Below are 14,928 nucleotides of genomic sequence, written 5' to 3'. Positions count from 1 at the left end.
CAGTCACTCTCAGGCAGCGGGTGGGGAAAGAGGTGCAGCTCAGGGCTGTCAACTCTTATTTTAACATCGTGGAACCTAAAGTTAATGGAAAGGAGTGAGGCTGCTCATACACAGGTAGTTGGTGGGTTTGGTGTGGAGACCTTTACAGGAAAACTGTGGCACTCGAGTCCTACACAAACATTTCAAATTGATACGAGCAGAGGAAGCAGCCCTCACATCTTGTGGCAGCTCCGCAGCACCCTGCTGTGATGAAACAGCAGGAGAAACACTAGGAAAGGGGGCAGCTGAATAAATTATCTGGTATTTTCTGATTTCACTGTTTGTCTCCCAGAAGGAAGTCAGAGCAACAGCATTACATCTGATAATGTAGATCTAAATGTTGACCTTCTGTTTTTGAGTTCACTGCAGATTCTTGACTCTGTTTATCATCAAGCTACACGCATCATACTGTACTTGTTCACTGAAGAAGAGCTAGAAAAATACGAGTTAAGAATAAAATCCTCCATAATCACTGCAGTTTCTCTCATATTACTATCCTATTCACATTTAAAACCTTAAATGGTCTTTTCTGCCAATCACATTTTTATATTGCAATAATAGAATTGTGGGGATATTGTCTTCCATGCCAAACCTCTAAATATGTCAATTCATCATGCCATACATGTACATATGCATATGCAGATTCACCGTACCTTGTCTCTGTGAATCTTTTCTATTATTGTTATTATATTTGTATATTTTTGTTTAGCCCTGTTGTACTTTGATTCTTGTGCTTCGGATCAGTAAGGTTGATCTTATCTTAATTGATAAGTATTAGTGTGGATCCACTGACTGAGTTGCCTCTGTACAATCCAGTGGATCTTCGCTTTAATATTAGTTTTTATATCATGTTTAAGTACGTGTATGCTATGTTTGCATTCAAAACAAAAAAAGCACTTATAGAGCGCAGTACTCTACCAAGGCTGTTTATTGCCCCATGGCATTGTCAGAAATGTCACATTACTTTTTTTTAATGCAGCATTTCTTTATTAGTTATTGATGATCAGTAATCACGGCACTATAGAATGTGGCCATTTAATATAGATGTAGCCACGATCAACATGACCTTTCGCTGAGCACAGACATGTTATGCATGGGTACGTTATGTACGGATACCGAATCATGTGACCTAAATATGTAGCAGGCGACAGAAATTGAAGGGACTCAGAAACACCCCCACAATTTAATCCATTGTTCCTTGTATGATTTCCAATGTGTAAGTCCCGCTAAGTCCGCAGTGGTCAATTTGTAGTAGGATCACAACCATGTGATTGTCAGCAGGCAGCTAAAATAATATTCACTTGTTGTCATAGTTACAGTGCTGCCGTGCCACTATCTGGGAATGATACAGAAATCTTTAACAAATCCGTGGATCCAGACTATAAGCTGCATCACTGCCAAAATCTAATCAAATGTTCCTTGTTTCATTTCTGACCTTCCCCGAAAACTTCATCTAAATCCGTTATTGTGTTTTTGAGTAATGTTGCACACAGACAGAATACCAGAAGGACAGACAAACGTACGCTGATCGTCACATAACTCTGCCACGTTTCTTGGCAGAGCGATAACAGACACAAGGTTTTGGTGTCATATTTTTTTAATACAGTGCAGATCCCACGGAACTTGTTCAATGAAGAAACGATAGAGAAATACCAGTCAAGCGTAAAACCATTCCTAACCACCACAGTTTCTGCCATATTGCTATCCTAATCACATTTAATACCTTAATACACTGCTACAATGTACATGGTATTCATTTTTCAGCCATGCAAACCGATTATGTCGAAGCAAATACCAGCATGTTACGGTCCACTGTTTTGTCAACACTACAACTTCTGTTTTGTGTTGTGTGTTCACAACAGAACAGCTTTCTGTGTAACAGAGGTGCTTGTCAAAAATAGTCAGATTTGCATGAAAATCCCCCCGCTGGTGAGGAAGACATCAAATCCCATGAAAGGACTGCAGCTGCAACCGCAATCTTGCTTTTTACTGCTCGCTTTATTGTTGAAAGCCGAGGCCTCCGGAAGGTCATACCTTCAGTTTGCTTCCTCTCTGAAGTAGGAGCAATGTGTAATCTTCATCTTTTTTATTTTTTTTTTCAAAATGTGTAAGCTTTGACAAAGAGACAATGTCAAAAACTGTTTTAAATAGTGCAGAGGGAGTGCTGAGTATGAAAAATGAAGCCGTACTTTAGGAGTCGCAGGCTTCTTCTCAGAGGAATATTTCATGCAAATGGTAGTTAGTGCGCATCTCATCATCTCTTTTTTGACATTCAGACGTTTTATTTTGTTGTCACTTTTGTTTCTCTAAATAGCACAGTGCAATCTTACAGTAAAGCTTTTACATGAAGCACTAAAAACGTTCAAAGTTTTACCTTGAATAACTTCATTCGTCTGAACAGTTACTACACTAATATTTGACTGTAGTTTTTAAATAGCTAACTGGACATACTTGCTTTGATTCTGTGTAACTGTGAAAACCACTAAAGCTACAAAGATCACAACTCCTTCAGGAGGTTTTTTATTCACTATAAGATGGTTGTTTGCAAAAATAAGCAAAGTAAAAATGATTACAATGAATTAGTTCATTAGAACTGCATATTTCTGATGTGTACCAATGGAAACACTAGTATGGGAGACTAATTTTTACATGTGAGATATGAGGAGAATGAGTGATTCCATCTTTTGCAGTCATAATAGCACACCAGCCTTTATTTGTTTTCATTGGAAACACCACTAGCATTGCTTTTTGTCTATAAATACATTGCTTTAATTGAACAATTATGTTAACACAGCATAACATAGAACCCAAATCGACTTAGTTAGGTATAATGGCAAAAGACAATCCTTCATTTTGATAGGTAAAAGAATGTGCTGTATTTTTCAGATAACTTGATCAGTGCTATTTGTTTCATCTGGTGAAATATGGGCGGCTATTTATGAGCACATGAATTAGTTATTGAGAGGAAATGATAAATGGATTGTTGTGTGAAGGTCAGGGACGGTGGGATGAAAGGGGTCAAGGAAGAAATAATGAGTCTGTGGTGGAAGATGTTGAGCTGATGAAAGGCACAAGGTCGTGCTGAGATGAGATTCGGGGAGTTGGTAACATATTTCCCCCTGTGGCTCCTCTAATGACTGACAGAAGAAGGGAAACGAAAACAAAAAAAGAAATGTGTTTTGTGAAGACAAACAGGCGAGAACGGAAAAACCTAAAACAACCAGATACTCGTGCGATTTGAACAGAAGTCACCAAACGCAGCATCATGTGTATTAATGTCTCTTTACTTTGCTCCACCTTTCTGAGTTGATCCCTATTCGTCTTCAGCAAACACCGAGTGTCTGGTTGCTATGGCAGCTGCTCCCTTAGGTGCTGGACGGAGCTGTGTTTTTATAGATGTAACTAATTTTGTTCCAAGATCATTAGAACATAGAGCAGCAGATCCAAAGTCTGCGTTGGTATTTCCACTAAAGGTCAGTGGACATACGGTATATTTTATTACAGGAGGCAGATGAAATGCGAACGAAGTAGCTGTGTGTGATGTATGGGCCGGCTTCACAGGATCAATACAGCTGAAGAATTCTGCATTGTGCTTAGTGGGATGGATTGGCGTGTCTGTGCATAGAAACACAACGTGGTACTTCTCATTCTGCAGATCTAAGAGGTTGGACGGTGATTTCAATGTAGGAAAGATTTCAAAGCAGGGTACTACATGGTTATAGTGAAAAAGCTTCCAATTAGCCTCTACAGAGAGCTGCTTAGTTGATTTTTTTGTTTAATCTTTTCGCAAGATCAAAGTATCTCATGTTGGACCATATTTCTTTGAAAATATGTGTCAGATGGAATAGCTGTTCTTGGGAGCTAATCTGTGTTTGGGGCTTGAAAACAAATCTTGCACAAATCGAGAGAAAATTGCAGGACAGTTGCTTTGTTTGCAGTTACTCTAAGGGCAACACAAACCCTGATATCAGGTTAATGTAAGGCCAAAGGAGATCTACAGGTTTCATTTCAGGAGAGCTACCTGCCTTTATTTACCTGCCAAACGATCATAACACAAATTATACCGCTGTTGTATTAAATGCTAAATCATAAACGCGGAGGGCTCACAAGAAAAATCACAATAGTTATTGATTGTTCAAAGGACAATTTATCACATCAGCTTTTTCTGATTGCGAAAGAGATTGACAAAAATTGGAAAACAACATTGTTCCTAAAGATGGTTTCAAGAATTTCTGTCTGACATTTGAAAAGAAGCCATAACCAAGATCATTGGGGAAAGTCTTCTGCAGTATAATAATCACATTTCAGCACCCAGAATGGCTGAAAAGCTGAGATAATAATATAGTAATTTTAACTACTTAGTGTGGATCCTACCCCAACACAAACTGATCATATCCTAAAGGTCTTTATAGAGAATCTTGTAACTACTTACATCAGCTCAGTAGCACTAACCATGACTTTTATTTGACTCTGATGTATACGGCCGGTGGAGTTCCCCTTTAACATTTTGACTTTATTAGTTTTATTGAATGGAAATGCACAAGAGAAATCCTGACAAGTCGTACACTTTGTAACTTAGTGGTATGTAATGTAGCCACAGCGGGCAGCAGTCCTATGGAGTCGATAACTGGCATAGATGAGCTGTTCAGGCAGTTTCTGAGGCTCCACACACCGCCTTCAGCTAAAGCTATAGCATCCAGAAATGCTTCGAAAGCAACAAAGAGCGGAGCAGAAATGACGATCCAGACATTGGGGCCGCTCCACAATGATCACACACTGTGCCTTTAGTAGAGGGACATTCATCAGACTCTGTTCTTGTGAAACCTACATCCTCCATCCACAACCATCAGAAAGCCTTCAGGAAACAGGTCAGGGAACAAAAGCAGAGAGCGAGAAAGCGAGAAGGAGACAGAGAGAAATAGGATGGGAGATGGGAGGAGGGGGGTCAGAAGTTGATAAGAACTGAGCTGTACTGTTCTTCTAGAGACCAGCTGCCGGAAGAGCTGCTCAAAGGCAGACAAAAACACTTCCCCGTCCTATCGGCCACTCAAAAGCATGACTGAGAGCTGTCACCCAGGCAACAGCTTGCAGCGCTGCACTGCATGTATGCCCATATTACCAACGAAAGAAATTCATAATCACAAGATTTTCACATGGAAGTTTGCTTGGCCATCAAGGTTATTTGAGCTTACATAACCTTTTTTTTTTCATGCAAGAACAATTTCTACCTTTTACATTTGTAACAGCTTTGAAAATGGAGCAGGAATCTAATCCATTTTGCTGATTGCTGTTTATTTTTTTTTAAAGATGACATTTAAAGCCTCGGCACTGCATTAAATTATGTGCCATAGGTGAATATTTTCTGCTGTGTCGAGAGAGGATATGGCTGGAATATGTTACCCTGGCAACAGTCTACAGAAGGATTGAAACTGGATTACACCTTTTACGGGCCACAGACAAAGCTTTTAGGAGTTATAAAACACACGCTGTAAATTTTATAGGTTATTGATAAATATTTTGCTTTGTACAAGTGCTGCACTTTCCCGCCCAGTGAAGCCACGTCGTAGACTTTAACCTCCAGAAAACACTCGGGAATCAAGGCAATAGGGATTCTGCTGTGGGCCAAACAGTGTGTTAATTGAGAGACGAAGGAAGGACGAAGTGTCGAAATTGTTCTTGTGTCAGAGCCTCAAGTCAGAAACCTCTTTCCCATTTTCTATATCTGAGACATAATGATAAAGACGGAAACACTAAAAAAAAAAAAAAAAAAAAGGAATCTAATATTACAAGCGCATTTAGGAGTAGAGAAATGAATTCCGCTTCAAAAGGACATTTAGGCTGTCCTTAATCCACCTCCAGCTCTGTTTAACAGACAGCAGACCTCCAGCTCTGTTTAACAGACAGCAGGCCTGTGAAAGCCCTAAAAGCACTGAGGTCACCCAGGAGAGCAAAGACATGGGTTTTTCTTTTTAGATGCTTGGAAGGCATGTGTTGATGGAGGAGGGGAATACTTTTTATTAGAAAACTTGCAATTCTGGCAATTGTTGTTATAATTCGGAATAATTCCAATGATGGCAATGAGTGGATTTCACATAGGACTTTCTCATTTTGTCTGTTTACTAATTAAACCCTGATTTGGGCAGATTTTTCCATTTTTTGTTGGAGTATAGCCTCAAGTAAGCTGAAACCTGATCCTAGCCAATAAACAGTTTGTCATATAACCTCCATATAAAAGCTACTCTAACTAATACATTAAAAAGACTAGAAAAAACATGGTAACTAATGAGCTCTACAGGCGCCAGTAGGTAGATTTTCTTTGGAACGAGTGACAGAATGCTATGCTAAGCTAAAAAGCCGCTGTTGCATACATGGGAGTGTCAGCAATCATGCAGTTCTCAAGATGTCAAACTTTATTTTTAGTTTTTTTGCATTTGATTGTAGGATTAGATTTCCCTTATATAACCAATAATCATGATTAGGTTCCTTTGAAGTATTAAAAAGTAAAGTACACTGAATCCGCCTTGTGTTTCCAACAAACACAGCAAAATTTACACTTAGTAGCAAAATTGAATGGCATGTTATCATGCAAAAAAAATATCCTCTTAGCTATTGTTTCTACAGTGAAATTGTGCATTTATGGGCTACAGACAAAGCATTTGGAAGATGTAAAATATTGCCTAAGAACCATAAATTTGATGAGTTATTGATAAAAAATGTGTTCCCCCTAAGTGTTGTAGGCTCCAGCTTAAGGCATATCTAGTCTGTCTTTAATAATTCTTTTCCCATCTTGTCTCTTACTAACAGAAAACACACTGATGTCTTGTAACTTTGTGAAAAAAGCAGTTTTAGTCCTCCAAGCCATAGTTTACACATAAATGTTGCAGAACCGCTGGGATGTTTTGGGAGACACAGACAAACTACTGAATATTTCCCAGTTTTTGGGAATGTGCAAGGTCAGAATCTGCCTGTGTAACTACAATATCAGTGGCAAATTTGCCCAGGGTGCTTTGACAAAGGCTGGTGGCTTTAAGCTGCCGCGCCAACTGGTGACAGATCAGTTTTACATAAAAAGTCTCGAGGCGTTTTCTCTGCCGTGAGAACAGGAGCGTTGGAGAGGATGAGATATGTAACAGTCAGTTCTGCTAGCTGTGACTGGACTGTTGATGATCATCACTACAGTGACGTGGTGTGTGTGTGCGTGCATGCATGCATGTGTGTGTGTGTGTGTGAGAGAGGCTGATTCATCATTTTGGACATTCACAGGGATACTGTTGGTGCAGATTTAATAAATGTCCCACTCTGATCACCGCAGCTTCATAAGAACCTCCTGTTAAGCCTTTTGCAAAACAGAATTTTCTTCTATGTTGTATTTCAGTCTTTTTCCTTTTGATGTAGCACTTATAAATTTTATGACAAGCTCTTATTTAAAGTGACTTATGTACTGTCATAATTTCAGATACCTGGGTCTTTATGTTGGTGCAGATGTGTTCAATGTGATAATTAAAACACATTACAAAAGTGCCAAAAGCTATATATAACATGGCAGATATCACATTAAAGCAGACTGGCAATTTGAACACAATAATGGCCCTACTATAATCTAATTACAGTCGAGTTTTGGTGTACACATAAAAGATTATTGGGACGATCAGACTAACTGAAATGCAACAAACAACCACATAGTACTCTTCATCCTCTGCAGTTTTACACCAGTGCATATTCTGCATCCTAATCTTAGATGTCAGCTGAAGTTGGGCGTTTCATTCATTGCTAATTTATGCAAGTTTAATCTTTGATCAGTGACGGAGCAGTCGTGTAAACAGTGGCGGAGCAGTGGAGATGCCTTAAGTGCCATGGTGGTGAAAACGAGGTCAGCTAATTGGAACAGCTAAATATATTTCACAGGGTACACCTTCTCCTTGGAAGGTGATGCACAGTGCTACAGTCAGGATATTTAACATAATTAATTATGAGATCATTAGGGTCTTCTGATGACAGCAGAACGTCTGCTGGGTGCTGTGGTGACAAAAAAAAAAGCACCGGAACTGCAGGAACAAGGCAGTGAGTTGGTCAAAAGAAATGAGAATCTCTCCCAGAGTTTATCCATTAACCTCTCCCCAACTTCAAAGCAAAACACTCACACAAGCGAACTAACATAATTGCAAATGATGCATACTGTTTTATCATCATGGTGCTGTGCATCTGCTGCATGTGCTGTGCATATGAACTTAGTCCATTAATCGCTACCAAATAGCAGCAGACAATGTACTGTATATGAAATAATCAAATCATGAACAAAATGTAATTATACAGAACAAAAGCAGCAAATAATCACAAGATTTCTAGAATAATGAATGAACCAGTGAATAAATAAGTGAAATATATGCAGATTTAGAAAGATAGATATTAGTATTATATTCCATCATATCATTTATATTCCTCAGAGGCGTAAGAGTCATCAGTTTGCATGACTCTTAGTGCTTTACAATCTCATCATATTAGATTTGGAAAATTCCATTTCAGCAAACCAAGTCCTTCTCTAAATGTGAAAGTCCTTCTTCAGGGCACACAATACAGGAATAAACTACACTCACGCACCTATGCGTGCTGCGATTTTTGCCCATATGTGTGATGAGAGAAGACAACAGCACTCAGGCACAGATGCAATAGTTGCTGTGTGCAAGCATCAGCAGAAACCACATTTAATCACGGGAGGCTTTTGGAATCAATATCAGTCTCCCAACGGTAAATCTTCCAGGTATGGCTTGATCTATAATGTAGTTTGAATTTCAGGAAACAGCCAATGAAGAACTCCTGGTCTCGACAGCATGTGCAAAAGCACTGTGTGAAATACTTTAAGCTAAAGAAACAGTGGCTCTGAGGGTTAAAACCGTATTTCTTCAAACCCCAGCTGTGTACCGCTATAAGCCTTTATAATAGAGAGGTAATTTTTTTGCAATTATTCCAAAGCAGAGCGTGCTGATGCGTTGTCATCTTTCATTTTGCACTATCACGAAGCTATTTTCTTGTTCTTTTCTTCCTACATGAATGCATTTGAAATGTGGTGCGGATAATGATTGTCTGCCCTGCTCTTATGCTACATGTACAGTTTAACGCAGTTATACGTCTTATGTTTTACAATATCCTTGTCAAAAGGCTCATTTCTTTTGACATTACTGGCACAAAAGGAAAGACTCAAAAAGATTTTAAATGGAAATCCAAGACCAATCAGATCACATGTAGTATTCAAACAAGCACACACACATATATGTTGCATACTATGCACTGTTGTCTGTAACTACAATGTCAGGATTACAAGTCCCCGCATCGACAGCATGTTTATCTTGCTAGAACATTCCCCAGATTAAGTGAGAATTCATTTTTGCGTTTCATTTTATCTTAACAAACAGAACGAGAGCAGGAAAACTGGCTCCATGCTACAAGTTACGGATCCAGCAGTGAGCAATAATACGATTTGTTTCAACATTTTGCTCATGGTGCCTAATTAGGGTGACCTCGTCAACACTCCAAAAGGAGATTTACCCAGTCACCTCTTTTTTTCTGTGCTCAGAGGGGGATTTCTGAGGGCGAATACTTGCTGGTTTCACTAAAAAGCAGTCACTTGTGACAGAGGCTTAATGGCTTTTCCACAATCCTCACTGTTTCTGAGAGTTACTGTTTGTGGCTGGCTTTTCTTCCTTAATTAAACATTTCTAAATTCCTTACTGAAGGAGCGCGTAGCAGTCTGGCCCATTAAAAAGCCTCCTGCTCCTCATTTTCTCCGCTGTCACGTTCCAGAGCCAGTGAAATCCTCCGAACAGTCGCTGCACAGACCAACAGGCAAAGCATCACTTCTGGATGTGAATTACCATATTTGGTAATAAAGTAACATGTTGTCAAACTGTTCACTCTGGCATAAGCTGCGGCACAGTCATGGGGATATCCAGGCTCTAAGCATGAGCTCAGAGAGTTTTAATCCTGGGCAAACTCAGCAAGAGTGTCAGCAAAGAAAGCCTCAGAAACATGACAATGGCCAGAAATGACACAGAAACAGACAGAAGCTCTGCGACTTCTATTAGCTTCAGGAGGAGCCGGTGAGGACTGCTAGAAAATATTGATTCTGTTCTACGATGTTCTGCCTATCATGATGAAGATAAAGTGCTTTTTTCTTCTCCTAAGAACAAAGGTGAGCTTTGCTAGGCATTGAAAGGATTATAAGTCCTACCTCGTGTCTTATAGCCTAAAACAGACATGACATCTGTTTCATCAGCTCAGCAGATAGTCTGAAGCAGGAAAAAAATACATAATGCAAGAGAATAAAGGAATCAAAGAATATAATACTCTCTTGCTGCTCTGTCTAGATTCTAATCAGGGTTTTATGAAAAAAGTTTCCTTCAAATATCTGAAATACAAAACCAGAAAAGAAAATCTATAATATTAAAATCCAGACAAAAATAACATTAAAAATCACAATGATAACAAGCTAATTTAGTGTAAACTCAAGTGGCTGCCATCTTCATGCAGCAAAAACATTAAATCAAATTCAAAATCAGTCTGAAAATCAATTCAACACAGTTTACCAAAATATCAAATAATAAAATGACCCTTTAAGTTTGTTTGTGTTTGTGTAAAATGTTAATCCCTAAAGTAACTGAACATTCCTCTGAAATTTCACAGATATTACTAGATAGTATGATAAGTTCAATAGTACAAAAATAATAGTATGAAAGTATAATGCACACGCCTCAGAATGACCCCAGGAATGAACACATGATTGAAAGATTGAAGAGCAATAACTGTAACTACAACTTATCTTAGAATCAGTATCCAAGATGTCAAATTGCATGTTTTCTGTTTAGTTACAACCATAATTAAAATTTCTGGTAAAAGGGAGTAAATATATCTAGAATTAGCTGCACTGTATCCCACCTACATTCTTTCAGCACATGTAGGACACTGTTTGTTGGATATGAACAAATGTTATGCCTGAAAAGCACTTTAAATCCCCACTTGTTCACTGCCATCTTTCTTTCAAGCTTCGTTCCAGTCAATCAGCTGCACGAACAGAGCGCCTTGACTTATTCAACACATTACCTAACCTCTCCACTGAGGGACATTTCATTCCTCCTCATTGAACTGCACAAAATCATTCTCCGGTTAGATTCTGACAGTTAACGGATGTCACACTTTTTTACGTTCTGTTAGCTCACACAAAGGCAAAAAGATAAGATTAGTGAGGTGTAATCTCTCTGTGGCCACATTACCGGCCACTGTCATCTCCAGAACAGATTAGAAACAGCGCCGCAGACTGATGGAGGTCACCGGACTGCGGTTGGCGGCTCGTCTCAGGTGGCTCTGATGAACATTTAATTGCTCATGTCAACGGATCAATAAAGATCTTAGAAGCATATGAATACTGGCAGTTGATGAAAGCTGGCCTTGTACCCTCAATTGCGGTATTTTTCCTGATGATATCAGCCTGTTTTGGAGCTCTGGGAGGTAACAGACAAAAGGGATTTAAACTAATCCTGAGAATGAAGGACTTGGATTTAATTATGAAGTAAATATTCTGAAAAAATACAGACCAAGTTCAAATCTGAGCCTGATAAATGAATCAGTTACACTTTGAAAGCCTCATGAGCATCCTTTAGCGGAAACCTCTCCCGGATGCTGTAACAGTAGAACAGTAGTTTAAGTTGTGGCCACCAGCGTTGAAAAATTTCTGCAAATCTTGTTTTCTCCCCGTGGTTTCCAAGTTTGCATTGCAGATGGTTATAAATATTACAATAACCATTAACCTCTGAGTTGCTGTTGCTATATAGAGGAAAGAATGTCAGAGATGGGAATCAGAGCATATTTAAAGCCCTTTATTGTTGCTGCTGGGGGCAGAACACAGCAACGTAGCTGTCAGATTCATTCAGAGTTTAAGGTGCAAATTGTATTTTCAGTTCACTGAGAACCAACTTTTAGGCATCTCAGCTTTCTCTGCATGTAACAGAATCATTGCATGTAACTACTTTTTCAGCTTGGTGGCTTGACATTGGTTTCCAAAAAGCAAACCAGGAGCAAAGTTAACTTCTCCTCTTACATTTCTATACACTGATATTTGTACATTTGACCAGGCATAAGATATATTTTCCACACTGTAAGAAATTAATGTTTTTAAACTGCCCCCCCCCCCCCGATAATTGATGGGTATTTTACAGATTTCTTCGGTTTTGTAAAATTACAGGTGATATCTACTAATAATGTCCACAACAAGTTACCATAATATGATACTGTTTTACTGCATTCAAATCAACCAAAAATATCACTATTTTACAGGTATTTGCTGTTATTTTCACAGTTTTTATAGTTTTTTTAATGCTACAGTATTCATATTTTTTCTGACACCATTGCTGCCAGATTTTTATTATTTTTCAAGGTTTTTTTTTGTTTTATACAGTTTAATATAGGCATTAACTTTTATGTTGAAGTGTAAACCTGAACATTTTCATGCCTGTCACAGCCATTGCAGTGTTCCATATATTGACTACCTACTAAACTACTGTCTGTGGAGAAAATATAGTATTTTTACCCAAAGTAACTCCAACTTTACTGCCCTACTGGTGACAAAAGGTAATATTTTCATCTTAGTGTAAGTCCTTCATGGTCTAAGTGAGTCTGTCTGACAAAGGACGAAGACCAAATACTGCAGGCAATTTAATTTACTCTGCTAAGATTAATGCTAATGAGCTTCTGTTAATTTCAATCTAGACTTCATGATTGAAGCTGCTCAATAACTAACAGTGTAATAAAATGTAACAACAGTCACTGTGCGTAGATGCAGAACACTATAGCAACATTTAAATAAACCTTTCTGAAACATCGTTTCTTAAAAGATTAAAGGTTAAAGATCAAGGGTTCCATGTGAACCTGGTAACATTCCCTCATTCTAATGTCCGGACCACAGCAGTCGTCCTCTCTGCAGTTCAGCATCAAAAATAACTGCCACAGCTGGTGCAGAAGTGGCAGGATGCCTACAGTACTTATACCAAGCTAGCTAATATCTGATATATGGACTCCAGTTCCCTTTGTCAGCAAGTCATCCGGGTAATATTGTGGAAGAGGAAACGACTCATTAGATTAATTACATTGGAGGACACATATGTCCAAATCAATAAGCCTGATTAACTTACATTTGATCGATACACATTTACAAGCAACATGCCAATCTGCTGATCCAGGGACAATGTTTGAGAAACAGCCTGCAGCCTCAGGATTACGTAGATATTTAGTATTCATGTTTACCTTCATTTCACAGTACCTTTTCCTGGTCGTTGCATAATGAATGTGAAAGACCAGCAAAGGTACTGTTTGGTATGTACATACCTGAGCATGCAGGTCATGAATTATTGAATAAGGGGATTTTGCAAAGTAAGCACAAGGAAGACGTAACATAGATAACGTGATTATAAACACAGAGTCATCATAAACGTCAGTAGCACGCTGTTAATGGCTCCTAACAAACGCTATCAGTCAAGTTTAATGGAAACTGAGGAGATATTGAAGTTATTGAATAATCCACAGTGGACACATTTAGCGCTAATAGGTGGTGATGAAACAGCGTATTGTGAAATATTTGCCCTGCCACATATAATAATTATAACAGTCATGGGAGAAAAGCTAAATGTCAGCCCCATGGGATACAGCACATGTGAAGAATTAATGCGCAATTTTGAGGAATGCTCGACTCATACCCAACACCACTTATTCCCACTGTATCAGAAAGCCATAGGCCAAGTCATAAAAGTTTCACATACTGACTGGCCGACAGTGGATCTTTTAGTGTCGAATACAAGCACTCCCCTGACAGAGCTTATGGAAAGCTATCCATTAATCAGCTGAAAGAGAGACTGAAATAGTCGTCCCTTAATAGTTGTGTTTGGCCCGAATGTGCACTAAAGGATTGCAATAAAGGTCTTGGATGTATGCATTGCTATGAGTTACAGCAGGGAGCACTGAAGGCTTTACGAACAAATGTCGGAAGAGTTTGTTTGGAAAAGGAGATATGAGATTGTTCTGGCAAAATAATTCCTGACATGAAAGAGAACCGTATGCCGCATTAGGCGTCCTGTTGGAAGGATGTGAGGGAAACACGGAGTAACGTTCCTTAACACAGCACTTTCTTCTTCAGTCTGTTCGCAGTTCTCAAGAGGAGTCTACGCCATTTTCGGATTCTACGACAAGAAGTCTGTAAACACCATCACATCGTTTTGTGGGACGCTACATGTCTCCTTCATAACGCCCAGCTTCCCTCTGGATGGAAATCAGCAGTTCATTATCCAGATGCGACCTGATATTAAGGGGCCCCTGCTCAGCCTCATTGAGTACTACAAGTGGGACAAGTTTGCCTATCTGTACGACAGCGACCGAGGTAAGACATGGACATTTTTAAAATGGTTTTGAATGTGTAGTCCTGCTCTGAAGTACTCACAAGCTAATATGTTAAAATTCCCTCTCCAAAAAAAGCTGCTGCTGCTAATCTGGTGATTTATATTTTGGACTGCAGCCACATATTGAGAATTACTGCATTTTTCACATGCCGTTTCCTTACATCTTTTTTCATAAAAGGCACAGTTATCTGGGTTTTTGTTACAAGCAATATATGCAGCACATGTAAAACAGTAAAAAAGAAATAAAAAGTAGCACAGCACGGTTGAAGCTAGGTTAAGGGTGTTTGGGGTCATGACAAACAGCTTGTCACATACAATCAACAATAGCACCTTGTGTGTTTGGGAGTTGGTTTTATGTAATATCAAGGGGAGGGGAGGCAGTCGGAGTCATCTTTGACATACAGTGGAGATGATATGCCCTGCAGCTGTTGATTTCCACCCTCGCTCTGCATGG

At 39.0% G+C, this 14,928-nt stretch overlaps 1 protein-coding gene across 7 annotated transcripts in view; it reads left to right on the top strand.

The window, feature by feature from the left end:
• Positions 1 to 14,928, top strand: part of gria2b (glutamate receptor, ionotropic, AMPA 2b) — a 56,021-nt gene that overhangs the window by 13,900 nt on the left and 27,193 nt on the right. For all 7 annotated transcript variants that reach the window (XR_002596472.2, XM_022210957.2, XM_051954263.1 and 4 more), the window contains exon 3: positions 14,216 to 14,455. Coding sequence is in view for 6 of the 7 variants with exons in the window: in XM_022210957.2 (XP_022066649.1) it covers positions 14,216 to 14,455 (240 nt within the window). In the remaining variant the exon portion in view is untranslated. The remainder of the gene's footprint in view (positions 1 to 14,215; positions 14,456 to 14,928) is intronic.

This window comes from Acanthochromis polyacanthus, chromosome 10, assembly GCF_021347895.1.
Source record: "Acanthochromis polyacanthus isolate Apoly-LR-REF ecotype Palm Island chromosome 10, KAUST_Apoly_ChrSc, whole genome shotgun sequence".
Taxonomy (NCBI): Eukaryota; Metazoa; Chordata; class Actinopteri; family Pomacentridae; genus Acanthochromis; species Acanthochromis polyacanthus.
Note: the sequence above shows the minus strand (reverse complement) of the source record. Positions and strands in the feature narration are given on the sequence as shown.